Source organism: Enoplosus armatus, chromosome 13, assembly GCF_043641665.1.
Source record: "Enoplosus armatus isolate fEnoArm2 chromosome 13, fEnoArm2.hap1, whole genome shotgun sequence".
In the NCBI taxonomy this organism is placed as follows: Eukaryota; Metazoa; Chordata; class Actinopteri; order Centrarchiformes; family Enoplosidae; genus Enoplosus; species Enoplosus armatus.
The window spans coordinates 2217563-2244166 of NC_092192.1; the positions used below are offsets into that span (position 1 = coordinate 2217563).

Below are 26604 nucleotides of genomic sequence, written 5' to 3' on the forward strand. Positions count from 1 at the left end.
TATTTGATTAAACTTTAAACTGAGATCCACAATTTGGAAATGACTGACAGGAGACCGGGTGAGGTTTTGGTTTCATATCGGTTCTTTAATAAAAAAGAAACTTCTCATGAGATGACGTAAATGAACGGACTTTTCCTCTCAGGGTGGAGATAAGTGAATTCTTACAGTCCAGTGAGTTTTGGCCGCGATGTGAGTGAAAGAGATTTTTATTTTAACTGAGAAACACAGACGGAGGCCGGGTGGAGCGCTGTGACATCACATCTTCTCGACGGGGTTGATGCCCAGGATGTCGAAGCCTTTGGCCATGACGGCGGCTGTGGCTTCACAGAGCAGCATCCTCCATATGTTGATCTTTACCACCTCACCTGGAGAGACGAACGGAGAGAAGAAACACGTACGATTTCAGGGCTTTGAGTTCCAGAAGCTGCTTACATTTTAGATTCAGGTCCAGGTTGACAGCAAAGCTCACGTACAAAGCATTCAGTGCTGGAACACCTCGCATTACTGGCCAGCACCAGTGAAGGAAAGTACATTTACTCAAGTATTAAGTCCAATAAGTATTTCCATTTAAAGCTACTTTATACTTCACTACATTTATCTGACAGATATAGTTACTACTTACTGTTTGGATTAAGATTATTCTCATTATTATCAGTTTATATAATACAACACGTTGTTAAACCAGTGGTTTCCAACACTTGGGGTTTGTTTTGGGTCCCTCGTCACATTTGAGAAACATTTCCCCGCTAAACGTCTCACATGACTTCACTTCAATAACCGTTTGAGCCCCAAAGAGCTAAAACTCTCAAACAGTTTACAATAAAAGCAGAGATTAGAGAAAAATCTGATTTAATAGGTGATTCTAAAGTGTTTGGATTCAACACTGGAGAAGCCTTTTTCACAGCAGGGCCGATCCTTCAGGCAGCAGCTTCCTCCTCTTCTCTCGCCGACGTGAAAGATCACATCAGCGGTCACTGAGTAACTGGACGACAGGCCCAATAAAAGTTTGTCCGGTTTGTGTGATCAGCATCACGTCGGTGTCGGGAGTCACATTCTGCCTCATCATCCTCATATTAAAGGACTTAAATCAGGAAGACTTTATTGGGACATCCCTGTGTGTTAATATTCCAACGCTCTGCTTAATCTTGTCAAAATTAATAGGTATATGTATAAATAAGTGGGACACTGGGGGGATTGTACATTGACTCTGATGGAAAAGAAAATGCAAGAAGTAACAGATGAGAAGGAAAAGAAGAAGAGAGACGAGAGGAGCTGAAGAGGAAGAAGAGAAAGAACCGGAGAGGAAACAGAGAAACAGTCAGACGTGAACGATACCAACAAACAACAAAAGGTCAGAGGGCACCTTTAATGATGCCACCATCACACAGCGGCGGTCAACACCACAGCAAATGAAAATCAATGACCTGGACATCTGCATCCACACGCAACATCCATGACCGTCCGGCCCGTCGGGCCAAATTGCTACACGGAGCAGAAATCCAATAAAAATTAAGTCCGTAATGAGCAGCAGAGGGTGCATTAACCAGACAGGTCGTTAGAGGGGTGTGAGCGTCGATGGTCACCGACAGACAACAAAACAAGTTTGTAATTTTCAAAGTACACAGGACGACGACGGAGTGCTGATGAGGAAGAAGCTCTGAAGAGATAAAAGAGAGGTCAGGCACACGTTTCTACTCAAAACCTGCAGGGAATACCAGCTTTAACTTTACCTGCGATTCAATTACATCATTATTTTCTGAATCCGGGGCCGTATTCACGTCCTACATACACATTAACATCCTCAGGCTGAAAGTATCTCCTAACTGGCCCAGACGCTCAGTCAGGACCGACATGCCCCTTATTGTTTCCAAGTTCTCGGTCGAAGAGTAATTCACAAAACATTTTATAGCTCCTAGACTAGCTGACGTCTGACAGAAGTTAGAGGACTCCTACGTCACTAAGAGGCACTCGCAGTCAGAAAATGTCAGTGTTTTGGGAAAACACAACGGTATTTCACTTTTAAAAGCACATCTTGATGGATTCAATGTGTAAAATTGCAGAATGTGAACTCCTCCTCTGGCTGTTAAAACCTCCAAAATATCAGCAAGGACATGATCTCTGTAGTAACTTCTGCTGCGTGACAACAAAGATCATGTTTCTTGTTCGTCACACAGGTTATTATCTCGTCTGCTCCGTAGATCCATCTTGTACATACAAGCGGAGAACTTGTGGGCACAAGATAGACCCGATTCAAAACAGGACCTCAAGATCAGGAAATACAGCAGAACCCACATTAAGGCCTTTTCCCGCCTTAACGTGTGGCAGTTTTCCTGCTTGACAATTGAGAAATATAAGTATTCCCAGTCTGGATTTCTGCCACTTTGTTGGACACTTTGTTCTTTTTTAAATACAAACCCTTCAAAAGATGAATACATGTACAGTTTGTCAAACTAATAAACTCAGCTGAAACCAAGCAAAGGCCAAATTTCATGTATTCTGTTACTTTAAATCTGGTCATGATCTTAAGTCTATATTCTCACACACACACATTAGTCTGAACTGTACACATTCTACCAAAGTAAAATAATAACCTCCAGCTGGGGTTACTGCCACAGCGCTAACTGAGAATTAACATAATTAAACTGCTCTAAGCCTGAAGTGCTAGCACTTCAGCGCACCGCAGGGATAAAATGCTAACAGGGACAAGTGGAGGGCTAACAGACGGCTTTCAGACTGAAGACTGTTTGAAGGGGAAACACAAGACCACGTCCTGGTAGCTTGGTGCAGGGGCTGTCGACGGACCGCCACGACCCGCAAGACGACGGCCGTGCGATCAACGGACCTAACTATTGGCGGTTGAGTTGCATTATGGGTAATGTAGGCACCAGGTAATGACAAGGATTACTGCTGCATAAATTGCGATCCTTTTTTCCATCGTGAGTCTGACAATGTTAGAGTGCTGGGAGCTGTGCAAAAGCTGACCCTGACCTCTGACCCACCCGTGAAGAAAATATCACCTCCCCCAGAAGTATGCAAACACCCAGCGTACCCGTCTGTCTGTCCTTCTCCACGCAGTAGCAGCTGTCGTAGAACTCGGTGAAGGTGGTGGCGAGCTCGTACAGGTAGTCGCAGAGCGTGTGGAGCAGCAGGTCGTCCAGGATCTTCTGCAGGATCTCTGGGAAACGGAGGATGCACTTCCCCAGCTTCCACTCCTTCTCGTGGTCCAGGAGGACCTCCGAGGTCTCTGCTGCTTTCCTCAGCGTGGCCTGGTCAATGTTGGCCACACGAGCTATGGACCTAAAGGAAGTCAATAACACCATTACTAAAAAGTTTCAACACGCAACTCTAATTCTTATCGATACATAACGCCGTCATTTCCTTTCTATAAAGAGCTGTAATGTTTGGATCGAGACGAGTAGAAAGCAAACAAACTGAAAACAGCAAGTTGACTTTTCTTGGCCAAGTTCTGAAGAAACGTCGGTGTAACAGCAGAAAGACGTGGATCTGCACCGCAGGATCAGTATTTACCAACAGGAGTCTGTTTCTTTTGTGCGAGAGAAAAGAGAACTGAGGCGGCGACATGGCTGCCTTTCATGTCAGCATCTTTGTGATAGCAGAGTTTTCACATGAAGAGAAACTTCAAAAACTGAACGGTTCATCTGACGCAGACAAAAAAAAACAACAAAATGCATTTTAAGTCTAAAAAGCAGCTCAGAGCACGACATATCAAACAGACAGTAAAGGCCTCGAGTCAAGAAGGTTGACAAGTTGTCACTTCTCTGTTTAATATCATTATGAATCGAATATCTTTAGGTTTCTAACTGTTGGTCAAACAAAACAAGTCGTTTGTAGACGTCACGTTGGGAAACACAGCAGCAGATCTGTTGATCTCAGCTACACATCTGTAGTTTCCTGACTGCTGTGATGCTATAACGTTGACAGAATCTGACACACACACACGCAGACACGCAGACACGCAGACACGCAGACAGACAGACAGACAGACAGACAGACAGACAGACAGACAGACACCTGGTAAAGTACTCAAACCTCTTCTGTGCTGGTTCAGCTACAGTCGGTGTCTCCAGCACCACATTTGGCCACAAACATCTTTGTTTCTGGCTTTTTCTACTCTGACACTTGAACACCCATGGTGTGGGGGTGTTTAAATGTGTGTGTGTGTGTGTGGGGGGGGGTGAGTGCTCTATTGACTGAATGCAGGAACATTGAACCCTCTCAGGCGAGACTGCACCCCCCTCCTTGCTGAAAAAAAGAGAAGATCAATCTTTGCCGGGCATTCTGCCACCCCAAGTCTAACACCTCCAGGGAGACTGGAGAGAGGAGGGGGGGGTCAACGCAGCACTCTGCAGCCAGGAGATGGTCACTCGATGCAGGGGATAAGGGGTGACGAGAAATTGGGTCTCGCTGACTGGAATTACCCCAAAGACTAATCCCTTGCCACAAGCTCCCCACAAGGGCCAGCAGGCTGATCTGATACGGGTAATGAAAGCATCCCGGTACCGGGAGGAGGGTCTCCGACAGGACAGAGTGGAGGAGAGGACGCTCGTCTGCGGAACTCAATTCAACTTTCAAGATGCTTAAAGTGAACGGCGGAGTGAGTCAGACGAGTGTTACCATGTTTATAGATTACAAGACAGGCGGCCTGAGAAGAGTCTTCTTCTGCACCCCCACATGAGATCTAATCAATCACTATGTGAAGCCTCACATAGCAAAGTTCAATAACATTACCAAATACCTGAAACTATGCTAGCAGGCTCTGTGGCCACACCTTTTATTTAAAGGGTGTCCCCCTCAGAGCTGCACCGCTCGCATGGCAGCAACAGTCAAGCTGCACTGGACAAGCTGCACGTTTCAGCTCTGTGAAACGCTCTCATGCACCAGGCTCGACGATATTTCAGTCGATGCATTTCTCCTGCCTCCATGTTTCTTTTAGCTTTTAAGGTTAAATGAAACTTGAACCTCTTCTTACAAAAACATATTTGGTGGAAAAGCTGAATGTTGCAGAAGTTTAGTATTGAAGAAGACTTCAGTTACAATGTGAATATTCGTAGTATTAGTATTAGTAGTAGTGATACTAGAGTGGACCCTCACTTGATGCGGGTGAAGGCGTAGAGGAGGTACGCCGCCGTGTTGCCCCGGTCGTCCAGCATCTTGTCAAACGAGAAGACGTAGTCGTTGATGCGGTTGTGGGAGAGGTCGGCGTATTTAATGCAACCGAAAGCGACGGACCTCTGGGCTTTGGTCAGCTCCTCTGGGGTCAGGACCTGCAGGAAGAGTGAAGGTTCATTTAGTATTAACATATTAAAAGACAGCTGTGGAGTTGACAATCTTTCCCATCACCACCTTCTTTTTAAAGGCGTTGAATATTCTGATAAGTCTGTGGCTTTTATCTGCTTGTAATTACTGCTGGCAGAACTTCACCTTATGCTTCTGACAGTAAAACCAGTGAGTTGAATTTAATCCAAATAATGAATCTAATTTACTAACCTCAGGCAGAGATTAAATTGACTTATTAAGTCATAGCCTTCCCTTGAATCTGTGTGTGACGTGTCTGATTCCACCGGGAGTGAACAGAGTGGGGAGGGGGATTCTGCAGAAAGTGTTATGATAGTGATCTGACTGGAAAACAAAAACTTCCAGTCAAGCAGAGCAAACAGACCGAGCACATGACAGGAAATAAAGGGACAGGTCAGAACATCTAGAACTGCTGATTAATCATCAGGCGACTGACCGACTGTAATAAACCTGCTGGTGAAAAGATAATCATGACGTGTTGTTATTATCGTCAAATGTGTTAGTTTGACTTCCATACCATGTCTGAGCTGCTCACTCTAGTTTTTAATCAAACAAACAGGAGGAAATAGTGCCTCTGTTGATGAATCCACATGTGGTGCTCTAGTGGGACCGGGCAGATCAAAGGAGACGTACAAGGACAGGACCCTCGAGGTCAGGATACAGTGCGACGCAACAGGACAGAACATAAGAGGATATAAAAGTATAGGACACGACAAAAAAAAAAACGAGGACAGGAGTAAAGAAGGGAGAAGAACAGAGCGGCGTAGAACAACACAAGTGGAGAAAAGAAATGTTAGCGGCAGCGGTGCAGGCTGAGGTTCAGGGAAGCCAGGGTTGGGGTTTGTTATAATGAGGCAGGGTTAGCAGATGGTAGACGTGGGCACCGACCCAGACAGAGAACAGAGTGCAGAGCCAGAAGAGCCTGCAGGGAAACTGTGTTGACACCGGTTTCCCAAAACCTTCTCAGCATTAAAATCATTGCAGTTCAACTGGAAGTCACTGGCTGTTTACACTGCACCGAGTGCTCCAGATAATACTTAACCAGGTCAGGTTCTGTTGTTTTTTTATCCCCCTGCAAGTTTAATTTCAGATATAAAACACTTCAGCATCAGAAGTTGCAAACACAAACACTCACTTGAATTAACCGAAAAGTCAGAGTTTGCTGTGTGAAGCAAAAGGAAAACAAGGCTAACGATAGCTTTGGGATGAAGGAGAAGGCAAGTCAACGGATGTTTTCTGGGCTGAATCTGGAGACTAGCTGGAATAATCTGAGGTCAGGAGGTGAAAAATAACACTTGAAATTCCTAAACAACCAGCATGCAGTTGTTTTAACAAGGTCCAGTTGAGCTGCAAAAGGAGCCAGTGATGAAGTAGTTGCTGCTGTGGCAGGGGGATAGCAGAAACTCAGTTTGGGTAATTTGTGAGAGTGAGTCGGGGCGCTGCTGAGAATATACAACGCATTCCCCCGGTGAAATCTCAGACAGTACAGAGACTTTGTGACAGATGATTTCATAAGCTAAATGTCAGGGAAACAAGACGACACCAGGCTGGAAGGAATTTCACCTGAAACGACTCAAAACTTTCAGTTCAAGGAAGTAAAAAAGTTGATTCTATGGAGTTTCAAAATAAAACGCCTTCACTGTGTGAGTTCTTTTAACTAATGTATGCAAAGTACACTGTTTTTTTAGCTTACACTGGATGGAGTGCCATAAAATGAGGTACCGACGTCCATGTTCCCTCAAGATGTATCACAATGACTTTGCATCGAGCGCCATCATCAGGTTAGAATTGAGTGCTGTTGGCTAATCAGGTGATGATGACTATGAACTGTTTAGAAATGGTTATTACTTGTCAATCAATCCGAGTTTTTCTGTTGCACTAAAACACATCTGACAGAGACGGACGTTTTCTCAGCAATAAAAAACGAAAACGGAGAGAATCCTCGGCGTGGCTGCAGACACGAGGAGGTTCGAGCTCACACGAGATACAGGAAGAGAAGAGGAGCGTGATGAAAAGATGGAGGGGAGGCGGAGGAGGAGAAACAGAAGGCTGTGCGTGTGTTCGAGGGAGGCCGCACGCAGCCGGGCCGTCCTCAGAGCTCAGCAGATGAGAGGAAACGTTTGTGGTGGCGTCGTTTCACATTTCGGCGGTCGTCTGCGGGAGATCACAAACATCCAGAGTTTGGCTCGGCTCGTGCAGGACGAGAGCGAGACGAATTAATGGCTACTGTAGAGCGAGACGGTCATTACTGTAAAATAAGCCTCGTCATTCAGGGTGAATCGAAGCCGGCGGAAAGCAGAAATAATGAGCTGCTCACTGGACTGTATCCCTCTGACTAAATGGCTGCTTATCAAAGATTAAACATGTGACACGAAACACTGATATAAATGATTCTAATACGAGCTAAAATTATGTGAAATATTCTGTCAGAAATGATCAGAGCAGATTGTAACCAAGGAGGGTTTCTGCCAAAACGTTTTATCAATTATTTTGAGGAGAAATTAGAGAATCAAAGCAGCCAGATGATTAAATATGAAGCAGCAGGAAGCTGGTCACAAATACAAAACACCTCAGAAAGCTTTCAGGAGGATTCGGAGTTAAAAATTCACCACAGACGTGTACAAGCATTAAAAAAACAACAACACAGCTCCTGAGGTGCTGCAGCCATGTTTGTCTGCTTTGTTGTTTACTCCTCCAACTTTTTCTTCTTCTCCAAAAAGAACTGAAACAAAAGTTCAGAGGCCAAAATAAAACATAACTCATTCTGCCGTTCCACTGACAACCCTCCTCATCCTCCATGTCGGTACCAAATTTTATAGAAATTCTTTTCCCCGATCATTTGGACTCTGGGGTGACCGCATCCAGAGGTGGTCTGCGGTCCTTGTGGCCACATCCAGCTGTAATTCACACCACATCACAGCCGCACAGGGTCCGTCAGCTGCAGCCAGATTACTGCTGTACGAGATCAGCCGACCGGACTCAGCCAACACCAGCTCAGTCTGGGGTCCTCAGGTAAGACTTGATTTGGGGTAGCAACACTGGCTGTGGAGGGTGTACCTCTAATGATGAATCATGTAGCCTACTTCAAACTACTTTCTTCTTTACTGGAAGGCGGACAAAACGCAGGGAGACGGTCAGGGTGGACTGAACACTTCAGGTATGAAATTAAGGTGGTATTTCCACCTTAAAGCTACTTAAGCTAACTTAATACCATCGTTACTGCATCCCTTTTTGTTGCCGTTTGCTCCTTTCTTACTATTTTAGGTTCATTGGTCTCTGAGTTCTGCCAACACAGTGGAGGTGGATGGAATTTCATGTGTGCTGCTCACAACATTGATGAATTAAATTAAAACAAAGAACGTAATAATTCAACATCATCATCTCTTTGCAGAAACAACGCCCCTGTTTGACAACAGAGTTGACATCAAGACACGATGACGTCCTCACCTTGTCTCTCTCCTTCTCTTTCAGCTTGTCCATGGACCTCTTCAGTCCCTCCTCCAGCAGGTCCATCAGCCTCACCGTGTCCCCAGACCGGGTCTTAAACTTCTTCCTGAGCGAGAAAGACAAAAGTTCAGCGAGGAGGAGGAAACCACATAAGTCCCAACAACAAAAGGAGATTCTGAGGCTTTGGGGTGAGCAGGTTCTCCTCAAAGAGATCAGACGTCTAAACATCCTCGAACTGAACTTTCCAGCAGAGGTTAGACTTTCTAATGAATACTTCTGCTCGCCGACGCCTCGGGGCGATACATTCTCTGTACAATCAAGCAAATCAGATGAGCATTACAAGCAGAACATGAGCCAAAAATGTAATCACCCCCCCCCCACCCCCTTCTCCCTGTTTACTTGCAGCTATTACAGCTCCCCCCGTGGCTGCGTTAAGCCCTTATTGTCTGGATGAGCGATTATGAAAACAGCATGATAAATTTCTAATGGAGTTTGGAGTAGCGCAAACATTGCGGGGCCAATTTACGCCCCCTCAGGTTACCGTGGGGCGTTTAGCAGCACTTAGTTATGGCCTCTGCGAAGCGTAACGTCAACCTCCTGCCTCGGCTTGGCTCCTCTCCTCTGGACGATTGATTAGGACAAAACAACAGAGTGACAGATAGTGTTCAAATTATGGAGCCGGCTCACCTATCAGCCACACAGTAATCACTGCTGACTGTAAAAGGACCAACAATACACAGAGGAAGAGGCGTCTCGTATACACACTGTAAGTACACATGCATGAACTCAGAGTGTGAAGTGGAGAAAGAGAAAAGCTGTGGTCAACCACACTCAGCGGTTTTACACAACTCGTCTTATTTTCATGGTTTCCTCCATCATTTCTCTCATTTATAACATTTTACTTGTTAAAAGTAAAATTGCTGGGATTTAACTGGAAGTGACTTGTGTTGTTGTTTCTTCACACAGCTGAGACAAAGGTCTAACAATGATATATTCAGTCTAATAATATTAAATGTGTGACTCGAGTTCAGTCTGACACTCATATTTCTTTTTACTTTTTTGCTTAAGTCGAACTTCAGTCCTCGTCTCAAATCTGGAAGCTCGAGGATTAACCTCGACACAAACCATCTTTCAACCTCTCAGTTGTGGTGCGATGCGTTCAAACTACACGGTTTTACAAAGGAACTAATCGGTGCACTGACCCCCGGCAGCTTCCCCAGAAATCATCCGCCGGCCTCAGCGACGCATCACAAACTGATCTGATTTAAATGTTTATTCGGTGTTAAAGCTGAAAGCGTTTCCTCAAACTCGCCCTGATGCTGTTGTTGTGCAACTTTTAATTACGGTTGTCCCCCTACTGCAGGACGTGTCTGCTCCCTCCTGCTCCTCACATGCTGAGTAATAACAGCTTTGCATCCTGCAGCTGTATATTCTCCTCTGTATTTGTCAGTGCAGTCGTGTAGTAAAGTTCTGTTTTTATGCATGATAATAAATGCAATAACAACATGAAGCAGCGGTGATAAAGATACGGTGAAGGACATCCAGATGTCTTTGTTGCTGATCCGATGACGGTGATTTGGACTCATGTTAAACTGTTATTAGTCTGTACGCAGCTCCAACACTCGGTCCTATAACGCCGTCAGGGTCGGGCGTTTTACTGCAGCAGAGCCTCCATATTTAACCCTTTAACATCCACCAGTCTTAACCGACGGATTCAGAGATTCATGTAAAAGCTTTCAATTAATATATAACATAACATATTTGCTTTCCTGCCGAGGGATTTCCAAAGGTTTCTGCGTTTAATAAACATTTTTCCAGACCGCTGTGAGCTTGATGACACAGATATTGCTATGCGAGATCTCCAGCCTAATGGACAGGTTCACATAATATAATCATAATAACGTACACTGAACGAGTTATTGTCACTGCTCCTCCTGTCCAGACTAGTTGTGAAGAGATTAAAGCAATTTCAAAATCCACAGTCCTCGCTATCAGCTGTTTTCAGGAGAACATTCTGGAGATTATTTCTGTTTCTGAGAGATAAAAACAAGTTTGCAGCAGCGACACAAAACACAAACCGCTCTGTGTGTTCTAAACTCACTTGTCTTCCCCCAGCACCACTCCAAAGCCTGCGTGCTCAACCCGGGTCACCTGGGGGTTGTACCAGCCAATCATCTGTGCCGCAGCAAACACCACCTGGAAGTGTGTGGCCTAAAAGAGAAAACACACACACACAAACTCAGTGACATATAATATCGTAATAAGATCGTACACTTTGTGGCCTGATGCTGCCACTTTTAGGACGCCTTTAATTACTTTATTTTTAGATAATATCTACAGTCATGCCAGCTTTGAGCCAAACGCTAACATTAGCATGCTAACATCAATTAGCTGAGGCTGATGGGAATGTGACAATCCATCTGATAGTTGTCGAGTAACGTCAACCTCAGGATGGTGCTAAAGGACGAGTCAGCAGGACTCATCCTCTGATGTCGAGGTTGAGATGTGCATTTCTCAGGAGGAGTGAAGCGAAGGATACAACCCGTACGTCACTCATCCTTTTCTGTCCATCTAAGATACCGTCACCTTGGTAACGTTTCCGGCAGGTTGCCTTGTATTTACCGCTCTTGGTAAGTTAAGTTTCCTCAGCTGAAAGCTTTAGTCCGACTGCAGACACAGCGCCTGTCCCTCTCTTCTTTCCTTTTCTTTTTCTTGCTTCTGCTGAGGATGATGATGGTGACGGTCTTCACAACCAACATTTTAACCCAACCTGTTGTCTGTGACACATGGTCCAACGGTACCGGTGGTATATACCGTCATATCCAACCCTATTTTAGGATCCTAAAATACTGCACCACAGTGTTAAACAACAGTTTCATGCGACTACAGTCAAAGAATCTGAGAGTTTAGAGTGGATTTTCTCCTCCTTCAGCCCTGAAGAACACAAGTTTCTGCTTCTTGAAGAAGTGCAGAGCAGTAAAACTTCAGGAGTGACGGGACAGAAACAGCTGTGAAACAAACGGTCCCTCTGCTCCCTATTAGATACTTTAGATTTGAGGTTTCTTCCCCTTTGTTTACCTTTCCCTTCCAGGTTTCTTTGTTTACTATTTTTGCCCTTTATACTGTCGTCCTTCTTCAGTCTGAACTCCACATCCACGTCTCCCCGTCCTCTCTCTCTCCACCCACCTGTCCACTGTCTACGATGTAGATGAGGATGTCAGCTTTCTCATCAAAAAGTCGCTGGTGCAGGGCTGCGAGGTCTGACGTGTCGTAGGTGTAGCCGCCGTCCGACTTGACGATGGTGAGGGGGATGGACTCACCCGGGACGAAGACGATCTTACGTCCTTCGTCCAGCTCTATAAAGCCTGGAGGAGTGAGGAAAGATGGATGGAGAGGTGAGGAGGGTACACAGGGGAGGTGGGAGAGAGAGGGACGGAGATGAGAGAAAGGAGGAAAAAAAATGATGATTTTAAGAGAGGTAGAGTAATAATATGGGTATGATTGGAGGGAAAAAATAAAGAGGAGATAACGAGTGAAATAGACAAAGGAACAAGTGCAGCAAAAGAGGGAATTGAGGGTAAAAAGGAAGAAATTAGACAAGCCACAAAAAAGAGACTAAAAAACAGGAGGGGATCTGGAAGAGGATGTTTATGAGGCAATACTGCCCCCTGGTGGTCACAGAAGGCAACAGCAGACTACAATTTCAAAGAATGACAACACTCTACTGAAGGTTGAGGATTTCTATTATTGGTGCAAAAAGTATTTAACAAAGTCGACGTGCTGCACACTGACCTTTCTCCTCGAACTCCTTCACCACCCTCGTCATCATGTCCTGGTAGTACGACTCTCCTCTCTCGATGATCTTGATGTCCAGGCAGTCGTAAACCCTCTGAAACTCTGAAGCACACAATTGCCATTTACGTTTTAGTTTAAAGACAAAACCAAACTAAAACAAGAAAACAGCGACCGAGTGAACACAAACTGACAAAACGTGAAGTTACAAAAGTTTTCACCTGTAATGAACCCATAATCGTACCTCACCCTGCCTTGTTGCGTTCAACTTCATTACACACGGACCACATTACCCAGAATGCTTTTCAACAACCCTTCAAAAATGTGCTCAAAGCCGCCACATTCGGTTGTAGGTGTCGTCATAGTAGCAACAAAAGAGTTAACTCAGAAGGTTAAGTGACAGCAGCTGCGTTACATGACACACGAGGTGGTTTTACATGTGGATGTATTTTCTTTACTGAAAAATCTGCTGCTCATTAACTCCACACTAAATATCAGAAGAAAAGTGATCAAACTACGAATGCAAAGAGTTCTGGCACAATAGCTTTGTGTGTTAATATCAGAGGAGAAGAAACCGTTCACCTCTGCGGGAAACATCACAGATGAGGTTCCAGGCTTTAATGATGTCGGGCTCTTTGCTCTGCAGTCTGACGACACACTGATACGCTCGCTTCTTAAAGTCCTCCTCGTCGTCAAAACGCTTCTTCGACTCCTGGTCGAGGGAAGAGGAAGATGAGAATATATGAAAATAATAAATGAATAAATAATGACAGTACAGAAGACCAATGAGAGTGGGGGGTGGTTCATTTTTCATTTGTTCATTTACTTTCTTTAACAAACTACTTCCAGGACATGAAAGTAAACAGTCAAATACAGAAGACAACAATACTAAACTGCAGTATTTCTCAGTTGAAAGAAACTAGTTTTACACCTAATATGAGTGACTACGCCTGCAGCTGTGCCTTACTAGTACATTTACAGTGGATTCAGACAGTGGAAAACAGGTGGAGTCCTAACTGACTTTGTAGAAGGCCTGCAGGTCACTGATGGGCGGAGAGATGGTTAGATAGTCTGGGAATTTATCCTGCAGGTGAGCAATCAGCATCCCAAACTGGGTCCCCCAGTCTCCCACGTGGTTCAACCTGAGAAGAACACGAGCAGAGTCAAAAACTGACGAAATACCAGAGACTTGTTCTACTTCCTCCATGCGAGACCTGAACATGAGGAGTTCTGAGCAACAAATCTCAATCACTGAACTATCAGGACATTTGGTTTGGATGGTGGTCGGGATGATGCCAGCCTCGACTCGCACGTAAGCACTCTTAAAAACTGTTTTCTACTGGTTTCCATGAAAATTACTTGATATTCATGATCTCCACAGATGCTAAGTGTTAGCATGTTAGCATGATAAATGTATAAATGTCACATGCTACGTGTTACAAGCTAATTGTTAACATGCATACAGTCACCCTAAAATGCTAACTGTCATTTCAGCTGACATCTAATATTCATTAACATACATTTAATGCTCACTGCGGCATGTGCTTTATGTCAGCATGCTAACATTGGCTGTGCTTTATGTTAGCATGCTAACATTGGCTGTGCTTTATGTTAGCATGCTAACATTGGCTGTGCTTTGGGCCGAATGCTACCATTAGAGCACTGACATGCTAACGCCTCACAGCTGTTAACATGCATGCTGATGCAAACTATAGGCAAGTGCTTTAGCATATTTACATGCTATATTGGCTGTGTTAGCATACTGATATGCTAACATAAGCAGTTAAGTCAAAGTAACACAGTGTGAAATGTCCTAACACGGCCACCGTACAGAGGATTTAGGGAACAACGTGACGTCTCCTCTGGTGTTTTTTTGCAGGACAGAAGGACAACTGAATGAACCTCGGAGTCTCACAGGGATATTAACGTGTCCTGTTCCTCCTCAGTCGGACGAACTACACACCCTGTTTTAATATCTGTGAGCGCGGTTCGAGATGTTAGCCGTGTGTGACTGAACTGACCGGAGAACGTCGTAGCCCAGAAACTCAAAGAGCCGACACGTGCTCTCCCCGATGATGGTGGAGCGCAGGTGGCCCACGTGCATCTCTTTGGCAATGTTGGGGGAGGAGAAATCCACCACCACCTGAACACAAACAAACACACACACACACACAAATAATAAGTAAACAATAAATATAAACCTGTGAGAACCAATCAAACTTCACCAGGATGGTTCAGTTAGAACATTTAAATGTTCTAAATGTGTCACTTAAAACTAAAATGTGTGACTAAAGTTAGCATCTTAAAATTAAACTAAAAGATTATATCACTATTTTACATATGTTCTACTTTCTTCTATTATATCTATGCTCATAAAATGCTTTGCTATTATTGTTATTGCTATTTTTACTGCCATCTGTGAAACGCTTGTTGTGCTGCAGTCCGACAGCGTTTCCTCCTCAGAGAAAATCAAATAACAAAAAGGAAAACAATTCAAGTTAATTCCAGTTAAATTCACCCCAAAATCTGACCTTTAAACAGTCCATCGAATCTTATTGTTCTATAAAACTGTTGTTTTCTAGTCTTAAAATAGAACAATAGAAACATCACAAACACATTTCTGTGCTTGGCTGAAGTGGAAAGGTCAGTGTGATGAGGAGACTGTAACCTTCCTCACGTCAACACATGAAACTAACAGAAATGTCACCATGTTTTCCATCGTTTGAGCTTTAAGAATTAGCTCCACCAGCTGTTTACCTCGATGCACCGACTCCTAATATTCACATTTTATTTTGCTGATTTTCTGGAAATTTGGTTAAAATTTGCTCTACGTTTGGATGGAAACATGGCTGATAACAAACTGTGCATTTGTGTTTGTTTCCGTGTGGAGGGATGTGGTGTAAGAGAACTGGTGCAGCTCCAATATAAAGACCAGCACGTCTAAATGAATTATTAATCTGGTCTTATTAAGTGTGACAGCCTTCTCTCCTCAGTCGACTCCACTTCCTGTACAGCAACAGGTAGGAAATCCCACAACACGAGCTGATCTGTAAAACATCTGCTTCTGGCTTCGTGGCGTGACGAACCTTCTTCCTGGAGGCCAGTGGGGGGGGCTGCACTCCGTTGATCAGCAGGTTGCTCAACAGTTTGGACACAAACGCCCTCTTCAGGTGGATGTTGATGAACCCTGAACACACAGAAGACATCAGAGGGGACGATGAGACCGAATCACAGCAGATACTGATGTGAGAATACAGACGGACAGGAAAAGACAGGAAATCTCTCCGTCCCTCCATCAAAGAGAAGTCACGACTCTGTGAATCCACGTTGTGCGTCCGTACCTGGTCCTGCGATTTCAGTTTTCAGGATGAGCTCGTTGTCTGGAAGGTTCTGGATGATCTTCTCTGCGATCTCCCGCGGGTTCACTTTCATTCCTTTTGCCTTCAGCATCTGCAGCACAACAAAGTCAGAGAGAGTTTAACTTAACACGAGTTCAATGAACTGATTCAAAAAGCCCCAATTTTCCCCACTTTTCATGCCAGAAAGAAACTTCTTGTGACCTGCGAGGCCGCTAACGTCAGCACGTCACTGCTGGTCTCCAAACAGCTAAACATTGTGTGTAGTAACTTTTCTGACAAGAGTAATTTCAAAATTTGATGTATTGGATTTTCACAGATGATGAAACCTGCAGAGGTTGTGCTGATTCAGCAGTTGGCCACCACAGAACAATATTAAACACTGCACTGCTACAATGAAAAGCCTCCAAATATAATCAGATCACTGAAAAACATCAATGTTGTTCAAAATGGGATATTAAGTCCAAGTCCTTTCCCCTTTATACCCTTAAGAAACACCTTTGGTTGGGATTTAACTACAGTTCCAGGATCTGCAGACTCACTGGGACGTTCATTTGGCCCAGTTAAAGAGGATTTCTCTGTGAGGTGCAGACTTGGCAGTCTAACCTGGGCCAGGGCCATGGCACTGTTGCACTGGTAGTCTCCGAACTTGGCCTGCTGGTTGGGGGCGACGGACAGCGGAGGGTTGTCCAGCTCGGGGCAGGAAGCCCGGATGGCCTCGCCGAAGACCTCCTGGAGCCGCTCGTTGATGTTCATCATGGATTTACTGCAGCGAGTCCTCTCCTCCTGCATGGTCTGAGGACACACAGCACGTCAGCTTCAGCATGAACGTAATGAGGAGGAGGAGGAGGAGGAGGAAGCAGAGGAAATACAGGGAAGCTTTGATGAAGTGCATTTAGCCGTATTTTGGCAAGATGATGACTGGAACAAACATGTGGAGAAGTTGATGTACGCTGGAGGGGTGGTTTGACAGCTTTGACTCAATGTCGACGACAGAGTGTCATACAGTTCGACAACATCAAAGAGAATCAGTCACCGAATATGAATCATCGGTGCATCTGAGAATAAAACTAAACTGATAAAACTTCTAAATTGAAACAGTGTGGTGGTTGTTTCCTCAAAGGATATATGAACAGAAAAGAGGAAAGCGTTCATGTTATTTATCAAAGATGCTGTGATGTAGTTCACAGTCTGACTGTACAATAAAATCTACCCACTTCCAGAAGTTTAGAACAGGAAATCGACCCGCAGTTGGCGCTTGGTGGGTGTTCATTTTTATAATTTATCCATGACACAAAAACAGGATAAATCAGGACACAGATTGTGTTAAAATGTTTTGTCTTTAAGTAAAATTTCCACATTCTATCTTTTTTTTTAAATCTTGTTTTATCTGAATTATTTTTTACCAAAAACGTTTTTTGTGAAATGTCGCCTTTAGAAAAAAGTATTTTTGGGTTTGGGTTTAGAGTAATGTTTATGAAACTATAGTTGCTCATTCTTTCTTCAAATTCACAAATACTGTTCTGATCTACTGTAGTAGGAAAACATTTATACCAGAAACAAGTTGATATGTCATTAAAATTAACACTCCTACAGGCTTTATCTTTCGAGTCAAAGGGCGCCAGCAGCAGCTTCCAGGCGAGAGAGCGCCCCCTGCTGTACCCCTGCTGTACCCCTGCTGTACCCCTGCTGTACCCCTGCTGTACTCCTGCTGTACTCCTGCTGTACTCCTGCTGTACCCCTGCTGTACTCCTGCTGTACTCCTGCTGTACCCCTGCTGTACTCCTGCTGTACTCCTGCTGTACTCCTGCTGTACTCCTGCTGTACTCCTGCTGTACCCCTGCTGTACTCCTGCTGTACTCCTGCTGTACTCCTGCTGTACCCCTGCTGTACTCCTGCTGTGTCACTCACCCTCTTCAGGACGTTGAGGCGATACTTCAACTTGCTGTTTTCCTCCCGCAGCTCGTCCAGACGAGGAGAAGAACTCTGGTTCTGTGGGTTTTTTAGACTCTCGATCTCTGCAGAGAGACTCTGGATCTCCTGCTCCTGAAAAAACAAACAAACAAAAACACATTTTTATTTGTGATGAACACATTTAACAAACATACTCTATCCCAGTCTGCCTGTGATGCAACAGCTTGTTCCTTCAGTTTCTCCAGGAACTGACAAACAATCATTGCTAATGTTTCCTGTAATTTACTCAGGAAACACAAAGTCATTTCATAACATTTAACATTCCTCATCTTTAACTGATAATCTGTAAACAGAAACTGACCCAAAAATCTAGCTTTAGTTTTTAGAACATTATATATTTTGTTTGAATAGTCTTTATTTTCATGTGCCTTTCATCAATATCTGAATATCCTCTTCTATTCTGTGATTTTAACAAAGAGTTTGAATCATAAACATTCAGAATCAGGTTTATTACAAAATAGGTTTGTACATACAAGGAATTAGCCATGTATTAAACCACCACCGAGTTCCTATCAGGAGGAACTGATAATAAATTAAAAATAAATGTTTTTAAGCACCTTGAGGAACCAGAAAGTTTCATTCTGACTGAACTTGGAGTTTAAATTCAGAGTGAAACCAAAAGCTGCATCTTCGTCAGCACATGATGCAACAAACATTCAAAATACAAACTGGCGACCAAGAGTTCCTGAAAATCATGTGAACTTTGAACTCTCCCATGAAATCAAGACTGCCTTAGATTTTGTTGGTTTTTATTGTTTTTAAATATATAGTTTAGCAACTTCGGCTCAGGGAAATTGTAATGGACTTTTTACACTATTTTCTCACATTTGGTGGGGGGGGGGGGGGGGGGGGGGGACGAGTCAATGAAAAGGTAGTAGACAGATGAATCAGCAAAGAAAATATTAATTATTTGCAGCCTCTAAATGCTGAATAACCACCCAGGATCCTGCTCGGGACCACCAGAGGGCCCCATAATAAACTGAGACTGAAAGTGTTCTCTATGGGGAGGAATTCACTTCACACTTCATTTAATATTTTCTTGACTGCCAATAGATTCGCACATCCATGAAACTTTCTGGTAAATTCGGCACCAGAAATGAGACATCAAGTAACGACACAACGTTTGGTATCAATAAAAACACTCATGACAGCTACATCCCGCTACTGGCTGATGTGCAGCCACTGAACTGCGACCTAACGAATAACAAGAAAACCAAAAGCCAAAGATTACATTTTTACTAAAATAAGTGTTTTTTTGTTGTAAGTCTTGTTAGCCGAATTTGAGAGTGGTGTCAATCTACAAAACAGACACTCGTTATTTTGTTCGGTCATGTAGTTATTTTTACTGACAAGCAAAGCCACATTAAATTTGAGTTTGTTTTAATGAAGTCTGGTACTGCGTTGGCCTCTGAAGACAGGTGTGTAGCTATCTGACTGTCGCCGGTGGTCACACACACGTTTAGCCTGCTAGCTAACATTAGCTACATTCCCGACAAGTCGGCCGCTTACCTGCTGTTGCAGTCTGGCTCTGTACTCGATCACAGGGTCTCCCATTTTTAAGAAACACTGAAGTGAAACTCTCCGTTTTGTTGGCTGTGGAATCTCGTGGCTGATGAAACAAGCGGCGACAGGAGGAAGTCCACAACTTTCAAGTACACTTCCGGTACTGGCAACGTCATCATCTTCTTCTTCTTCATGGTTTACCGGCGGATCACAAACCATCGTAAAAGGTGGATACCGCCACCTACTGTGGTCTACCTAATGTATGTAGAAACATGGCTTTAAAGCATGTGAAGATAACTATATATATTTACTCCAGTACAGTTCTAAAATACAATTTTGAAGTACTTGTACTTTAAGTATTTCCATTTCATGCTACTTCATAGACTGCTATAGTTTTTTAGATTAACATATGATAAGCGTATAAACTAACACACTGTTAAAGATTAAACCAGTAGTTTGTAATCTTTTTGACGCCTTACAAAAAGTCATGTTTCACACATCTCTGAGCTGTTAGCAGTTCCACCAGTGACATTTCACCTCTAAACTTCTCACATGGTTTCATTTAAATAACCGTTTGAGTTATTTTTCACAAAAAAAGCAAAGACTAGAGAAAAGTCCAAAAATATGGAAGCAAATGTGTGTATCAGAACATCGGGATTGTTGTCCTCTGTATCTATAAAACACACCTATTTTTATTTATGACGCGTCTTTTTCATGCAACTATTTGAACTCATTTATACATCTCAAATGGAAAGGCTGAAGTAAAATGTAAAGACGTGTATATAACACATCAAAAATCTTGACTACAACTATTCATATCAAACGTCTCTTCATTTTCAAACAGCCCCGTTATTCTGAAAAAGGAAATGTGCAACACATCCATAAAAAATACAATTTCTGGACTCAAAACAATCATCAAAATAGAAGAGAAGAACTTTTTTTTATTTGTTGTGAAACTACAAAACATATTGTTTGTTTGGTTTTTTTTTGTGCTGGTGAAATATTTACAACGCTGGTCGACAGTACAGTGTCTGAGAATAAAATTCACAGCTTTTCGGGACTCTCGCGGTAAAAAGAAAAACAGGAAAAGCACACCCAAATCACAAAGTGCAATAAATACATGCTGTATGTTTCTCATAGCTGCTCCGTACACATTACCAGGTTCATCACCAGTCGTAATACAAACAGATTCATTAGAAAAACAACAATAATCAAATGAGGGAAAAAAAAAAATGCGCTTGAACTTCAAAAAAAACCAAACAAGAATTACATCACAACCTACATGATGAAAAAAATGATTTGTGACTAACAGCATTTGTGTTTTTCTCTGAATGATCGTGATTTCTCGTAGCAAAAACCGACATTCCTTCATCCAGACGTTGTTATATATATATAAATGAGTCTTTTTGATTTAAACAACATTCGGTCGATCATGACAAAGTTGGTGGACTTTAAAACAGACAGTGCTGTTCCTCAGACTACACAGAGTCCTATTCTTTAGACCTACTCGCTCTACAGTGGAGGAAAACAAAAGACAACAAACCGTTTACAAAATGAATGCAAACGCTTCTCTACATTTCCAGCTTCTTTCAGATCAGGCGATGGCGGCCAGGTTTGGACATTTAAGACAAAAAAAAAAGGAAAAGAAAGGAAAACATTGTTTTTATACATGTTGCTCTCCAAAAGGCACACACTCTCTCACATAACTCCAAAGGCTTTCATTCATTTCAGTGTTCCTGCTACAGTAAAAGCATCGGCCCCGTCAAGAGTTCAGAGCTGCATTCACACTGCGGGACGACGTGGAAACCAGATCGGACTGCTTCCGTCTTCTGACTCTGAGACGTGTTCGGCTTTTCTTTAACGCCAACGTGAACAAAAAAAAACGTGACCTTCATATGTGGTCCTCAATCTGATTCATGTGTGACCTCAGTCTGAACAGTCGGATCAGAATTCACGCGTCTTTTACGTTGCTCCAGTTTGGCATGACGGAGCGCTTTAGTGGAGAGGAAGCCAGGTGTATTCACCGTGGACACCCTGAACTGAGGAAAAAGACGCGTCTGCGCAAGCTGAAAACGTTTTTTGACAAAATAGGCGCTTCTCTCGAGGCCTCGTGACTCCATGAAGGTACAGAAACACGAGGAAAAATGAGAGACTGGAGGATAAAAACTGCACAATAAATCAGTCGAGAGTCTGAAGTGTTGACGATATCAAATATAGCATCGTCAGCAGATTTCAATCCTTTCATGTCACGTTTGATCGCACCTTCAGGATGCATAATTAATCACTATACTGGGAGGTGTTTCTAATTTTCTGTCAGAATATTAGAAACACCTCTGAATACAATGCAGTCTGGTACAACACCACCTTTAACTGTTGCTAAAACATACAATTGACACCTCTATGACAGTGTCAAATAAAAGATTACAGGCATCATAAAGGACTTTATCAGGTACACCTGAACAATCTAATGTCCAATACAACTGATCTGCTATAAAACGGCCACTGAGCGCAGATTAACAAGAATACAAGATGTGTAATTTGTGATTTTATGCTCTTTGCTGCTCCTCTGCATATCAGAGGAGATATTGTGCTTTTAACTCCACTACGTTTATCTGACATCATATATCATATTATTTGGACCACCAGGACACAGGGGGGGGGGGGGGGGGGGGGGGGCGGTGAACTCCATTCCTGTTTGTGTACATCAGGTGTTAAATCTTTGGTATTGATCTGTCGTACATTGTTCAGTTCAGACTGTTCAGACGGATGTGGGACAGCAAATCAGAATCAAACACTTGGTTCCTGCAGTGTGAACGCAGCCTCGGTGTGAACGCAGCCTCGGCGTGAACAGTGTTTTTCTCTTTTTCTTGACAAGAGATCAAGAGCTGTCGTGTTGTTGGATTATTATTATGTGTTTGTGGGATATTTATTATTCTGCGCAAAATATTCCGACTTCTACCTGAATGTGTCGCCACTATCCTTCTTTTTTTTTTGTGGATTTAAAACATTGAATTATCAGAAAACAAGGCCAATTTGAATTTTTGGAGATCACTGAAGGACTGGAGGGTGATGTGGAAAAGAGGAACAGGAAGTGGAGAATTAAGTCAAAATCAAACTTCGTCAGTTGGTCTTAAACGTACTCACACACCAAAGGCAACACATGAACTACAGCTGGCAGACTCTCCACCGGATCTCATCTACAGTTCAAGCTTTTTTATGAGCTGCTGTTTTTCTACAAACAGTGAAACACAGAAACATCTGGAATGACAGCAGCAGCTGGGTGTGTGTCATCTACATTCACATGACTATATGAAGGCCATGTGGTGGACACTTTTATCCACCTAACTTACCCAAAACACAGTGCTTTGCATGCATTTTAGCATGGTGACCCAGCAGGAAGTGAACGGATTCATGAGCCCTCGCACCGACTTTATTCATCAGCATCGAGCTGGACGCGACTTTCTGTGAAATACGACTCGATGAAAAGACAACACAACGTCACAGTTGAGGGACCTAAAGTCGAATTCAAGACTGTAAACTTTTCAATTCACGAATTTTCATGGCACTTTCTGAACTTTAGCTGCACCCCCGAGAGGAATTGTTGAGGAAACATCAGATTTTGTAACTTTTAGAGAAGTAAAAATCCACGTTTTCTTTCATCTTATTGTTTTGTGGCTGTTTACTCTGTAAGAGTTTTCACTCTTTCCTGGTTCTTCTTTTTGTATCTGTGATCTAAAGTCACATGACGTGATGTTCAAATATTTCATTACTTTGTGTCCAGTGGGTGTCATTTACTACATTTCCCAGAATGCCTTTTAACAACTTGTTGCAGTCAGATGTAGATTTTAGTAGCAACGTTATCAAGATTTCATATTCCTTTTTTGTAGGTGTTAGTTTTATCTTAATTTACAATATTTTTCAGTGTTTTCTTTTTAATGCTGAGACACAGAAAACATCTTGTTGCTGTAACCTCCTTACACAGGCTAACCCTCTGCCCTTGTACTGAAGTCACTGACCTTTATGTGGAAGAAGTAAAATAAGAAACTGGTCAAAAAATGAGGTAGTAGGCAAAATAATGAGAAAGATTTTCCAGCTCTTAATGAAAACTAAAACTGCTTTGTTTCTGCAATGCATTCTGGTCTATTTCCTGCTCCTGCATTTGTTTAAATTGGCCTCCAAGTGTCTTCTCTGATGGATTTCTCTCTGTATTATTACTATTAAATCTATATTCAGGTCCAGTCAAGAGTCAAGAGTCCAGTCATCAGCAGGATCATTTAAGACATCACAGCGTCTAGAAACATGAGGTATCAGTGAAGAGTTCTGCTTTAACGCAGCTGAAATGTTGATAAAAGCTCCAAGGACAACTTCTGCAACAGCTGCTCGACGTCCAGGTACAAACACAAAGAGTCAGTAAACAGGAGACGTGCCCGAGCCGAGGTCTGCTGCTGATGTATAAGTCGGGTTGCCTTGGAAACAGAGTCAGACGTCAGTAAGACTTCACTGAGCTGAATATAAATCACAGGAGAACAGACAGTTAACAGACTTCCACACAGGCAGTTAGAGTCTCTGTGCACATACAAAGTACATCTTTTACAGCCTTCAGAGGGAAACACACTTCCCGCTCTGATTCATGACTTAACAGCACGAGAAAAGTTCATGTTAGATCTACAAACAGGAGGTTCTGCAACTAATAATATGTGTTTGTGACTCCACAGGTATTAATTCATTCCTGTTGCTAATGACTTTTAGAGAGTTCCTGAAGGGGCAACAGCCTCCTAACAAACTATTATTCGTTTATTTCCCTTTCTTGTACTCTGCTTCTCTGAATCCACTTATTTCAGAACATTTCTTTAACCTTTTTCCACCCACTGGACACCAGCCCTGTGAAAAGTTACATGAATATAAACATGTAATTTATGTATTTGATAGCTTCAACTCTCGTCTTTATCCTGCCTGACAATTTAAGAAATCCTTAAAACCTTTAAGGGTGATTATAGGACAACGAATGATTTTATCTCAGCAACAATATTTTGCCATTGGCTGCGAGACTGTATATAACTTGGATTGGAACTAAAGGTAAGGCTTTTTTTGGCCTCTTGGGGGCAGCACAACGAGCTGTCAACACACAACATCTGCATGTTATCACTTTCTGGGGAACAGATCCAGCAGACGAGAAGCGACATGAGCTGCGTGCCAAAACAATGAGATGAAAGACGCTAAAAAGATAATTCTCTGCGGGTTCATCGCTACGAGAGACCCCTTTCACATTAAACACACTCATTTCATCCACTGTTAAGATATAAATATCGATTAGTGCAGCTTTAGAGACTTGATGAGAAGAAACGAAGGCGACGTGTTCAGTTTTGCTGGGGCACCGTGCCAACATGAATCAACAGCGTCCAGTTGGAAGAGACTCAGACATGAATCCAAAACATCCAGTTACAGCGTGGAAACAGACGGAAGGGAAAACTATAAAAAGTGACCACATGTAGCGTCATATTTTCACCAGCCAATCAGAGTGAAGATCAGGAGCAAAGTAGGACTGCTGTCTTCCAATTGGCTGGCTGGCTGGGGGGGGGTTAGTCACTTCCTTTTAGTCAATACAATCAGTAAGAAGTTCACAGTCATCAGAAATACATTTGATCTTCAAATCTGTGTGTGTGTGTTTGACAATCAACAATCATTCCAGCGCGAGGCAAAAAACCCACGTCAACTTCTCCTTTCTTTTTTTTTTACTTTTACCTCTTAAAGTGCAGACTATCCGATCAACTACCTGAGTGTTAGTGGGAGTTAGTGCTGTTTCTACACTTTGCTGAGTGTGTGTGTGTGTGTGTGTGTGTAATCATGATGACTTTTTACTTTAGTCTAAAACCTCGGACTCGCTGATAAAACGCGCTCTTCAGTTCATGTCGTGACGCTGATGAGGCTGATGTCAATACTGCACACATCAGACAGACAATGATTTAATGTTTGTCTGCGTACAAAATGCTCTAAAAAAACACATCACTTCAAGGTTGATATTAAACATCGCTTAAGTTTAGATATTTCTTTCTGTTTTTTCATCATCTTAAGTTGCTTATTTTGCTTCAGTACCATCGTTTGATTTTGTTTTGTGCTATCAATATACATATTTAATTTTGTCAACGTGTCATTTCAGTACAAAACTCTTTGTATGCACACGTGCAGCTGTGTGACTTTGTGCTGGAATGATTTTAAACACCTACGAGCCTATAAACAGCCTGTTAGTAACAGAAACACATAAACAGAGTGGAAGAATAAAAAAAGAAAGCTGTAGCAGTGCTATCACTAATTTACAAACAGAGACTATCCACATTAGAAATGCTGCGCTCTTTAAAAATGTGTTTCTTCACGGTTCTGAGTGTTTATCTCTTTTCCTACTAAACATATTATTATTCTTTAAAATTCTTCATAACACCGCCAAACGTTTGCTTCATTTGTGAGGGAACAGCAGGTTAAGACTCGGGGGGAGGGGGGGGGGTACTTTGAAATGCTTCTCTACACGTCGTCAGCCGGCAGGTCGGGGATGCTGGTCTTTGCTCGTGTGAAGAACGCCATCTTCTCTCTGAAATCACACAGGAAGCAGCCGTGAGTGTGGAGCTGAGCACCCTGAGATCTTGATGGTAAACTTGTTATGGTGGTTTGAGTCTTAATACTAAACATTTGTTCTGTATTCAGTTAATATTGTCTTCTGTTTCAGCAGTCTGCTCTGTTGCTCTTAAAGTTTCGTTTTTTGTCTCTTCAAATCGAGGGTCTAACAACATTTGCATTGTATTTTACACATTAGAGGAAGACCTCTAAGATTTCGGGCTAGATAAATAAAACTGACTTGACTGTCTTCCTGGTCCTTTACATTCTTTCTCAGCTCCAAAGTGGTTTATGGGCTTCTTTCTATTACAGGGATTTTTCTCCACTCCACAAAAAGACTGAAAACCACAATCTAAATAATAAAGCTGGGATTCACAGGGTACTTATTATACTACCATGATACTTTACCCACCATGAAGATGATGATCGATCTAACAGGCAACTCTGTGATAACAATCATCTTATCTCATTATGTCAAAAATAAACATAAAAACATAACAAAGCACAATATGAGCTCATTTCTTTAGCTGTCCACTGTTTACTGTGCAGGTTTGAACAGATACTGAGTCTCATATTTCAGAGCTCTGTCCACCCCTGTTGTTTCTCCCAC

General features: G+C 42.8%; 2 protein-coding genes across 2 annotated transcripts in view; both read right to left on the minus strand.

The window, feature by feature from the left end:
- Positions 1 to 59: 59 nt before the first annotated feature.
- Positions 60 to 19482, minus strand: rars1 (arginyl-tRNA synthetase 1). The gene is made up of 15 exons (XM_070917124.1): positions 19395 to 19482; positions 17823 to 17957; positions 16518 to 16706; positions 15897 to 16005; positions 15642 to 15742; positions 14577 to 14698; positions 13577 to 13697; positions 13138 to 13267; positions 12556 to 12660; positions 11950 to 12128; positions 10865 to 10974; positions 8764 to 8869; positions 5113 to 5285; positions 3050 to 3297; positions 60 to 365 (listed from the first exon to the last, which is right to left on the minus strand). Exons 1-15 carry the CDS (start codon positions 19437 to 19439, stop codon positions 256 to 258), a joined length of 1983 nt encoding a protein of 660 aa, XP_070773225.1. The 5' UTR covers positions 19440 to 19482; the 3' UTR covers positions 60 to 255.
- A 6288-nt stretch (positions 19483 to 25770) lies between these two features.
- wwc1 (WW and C2 domain containing 1) overlaps positions 25771 to 26604 on the minus strand; it is a 40602-nt gene continuing 39768 nt past the window's right edge. The window contains exon 23 of the mRNA XM_070917157.1: positions 25771 to 25971. Within this exon, the coding sequence (XP_070773258.1) occupies positions 25905 to 25971 (67 nt within the window). The 3' untranslated portion in view covers positions 25771 to 25904. The remainder of the gene's footprint in view (positions 25972 to 26604) is intronic.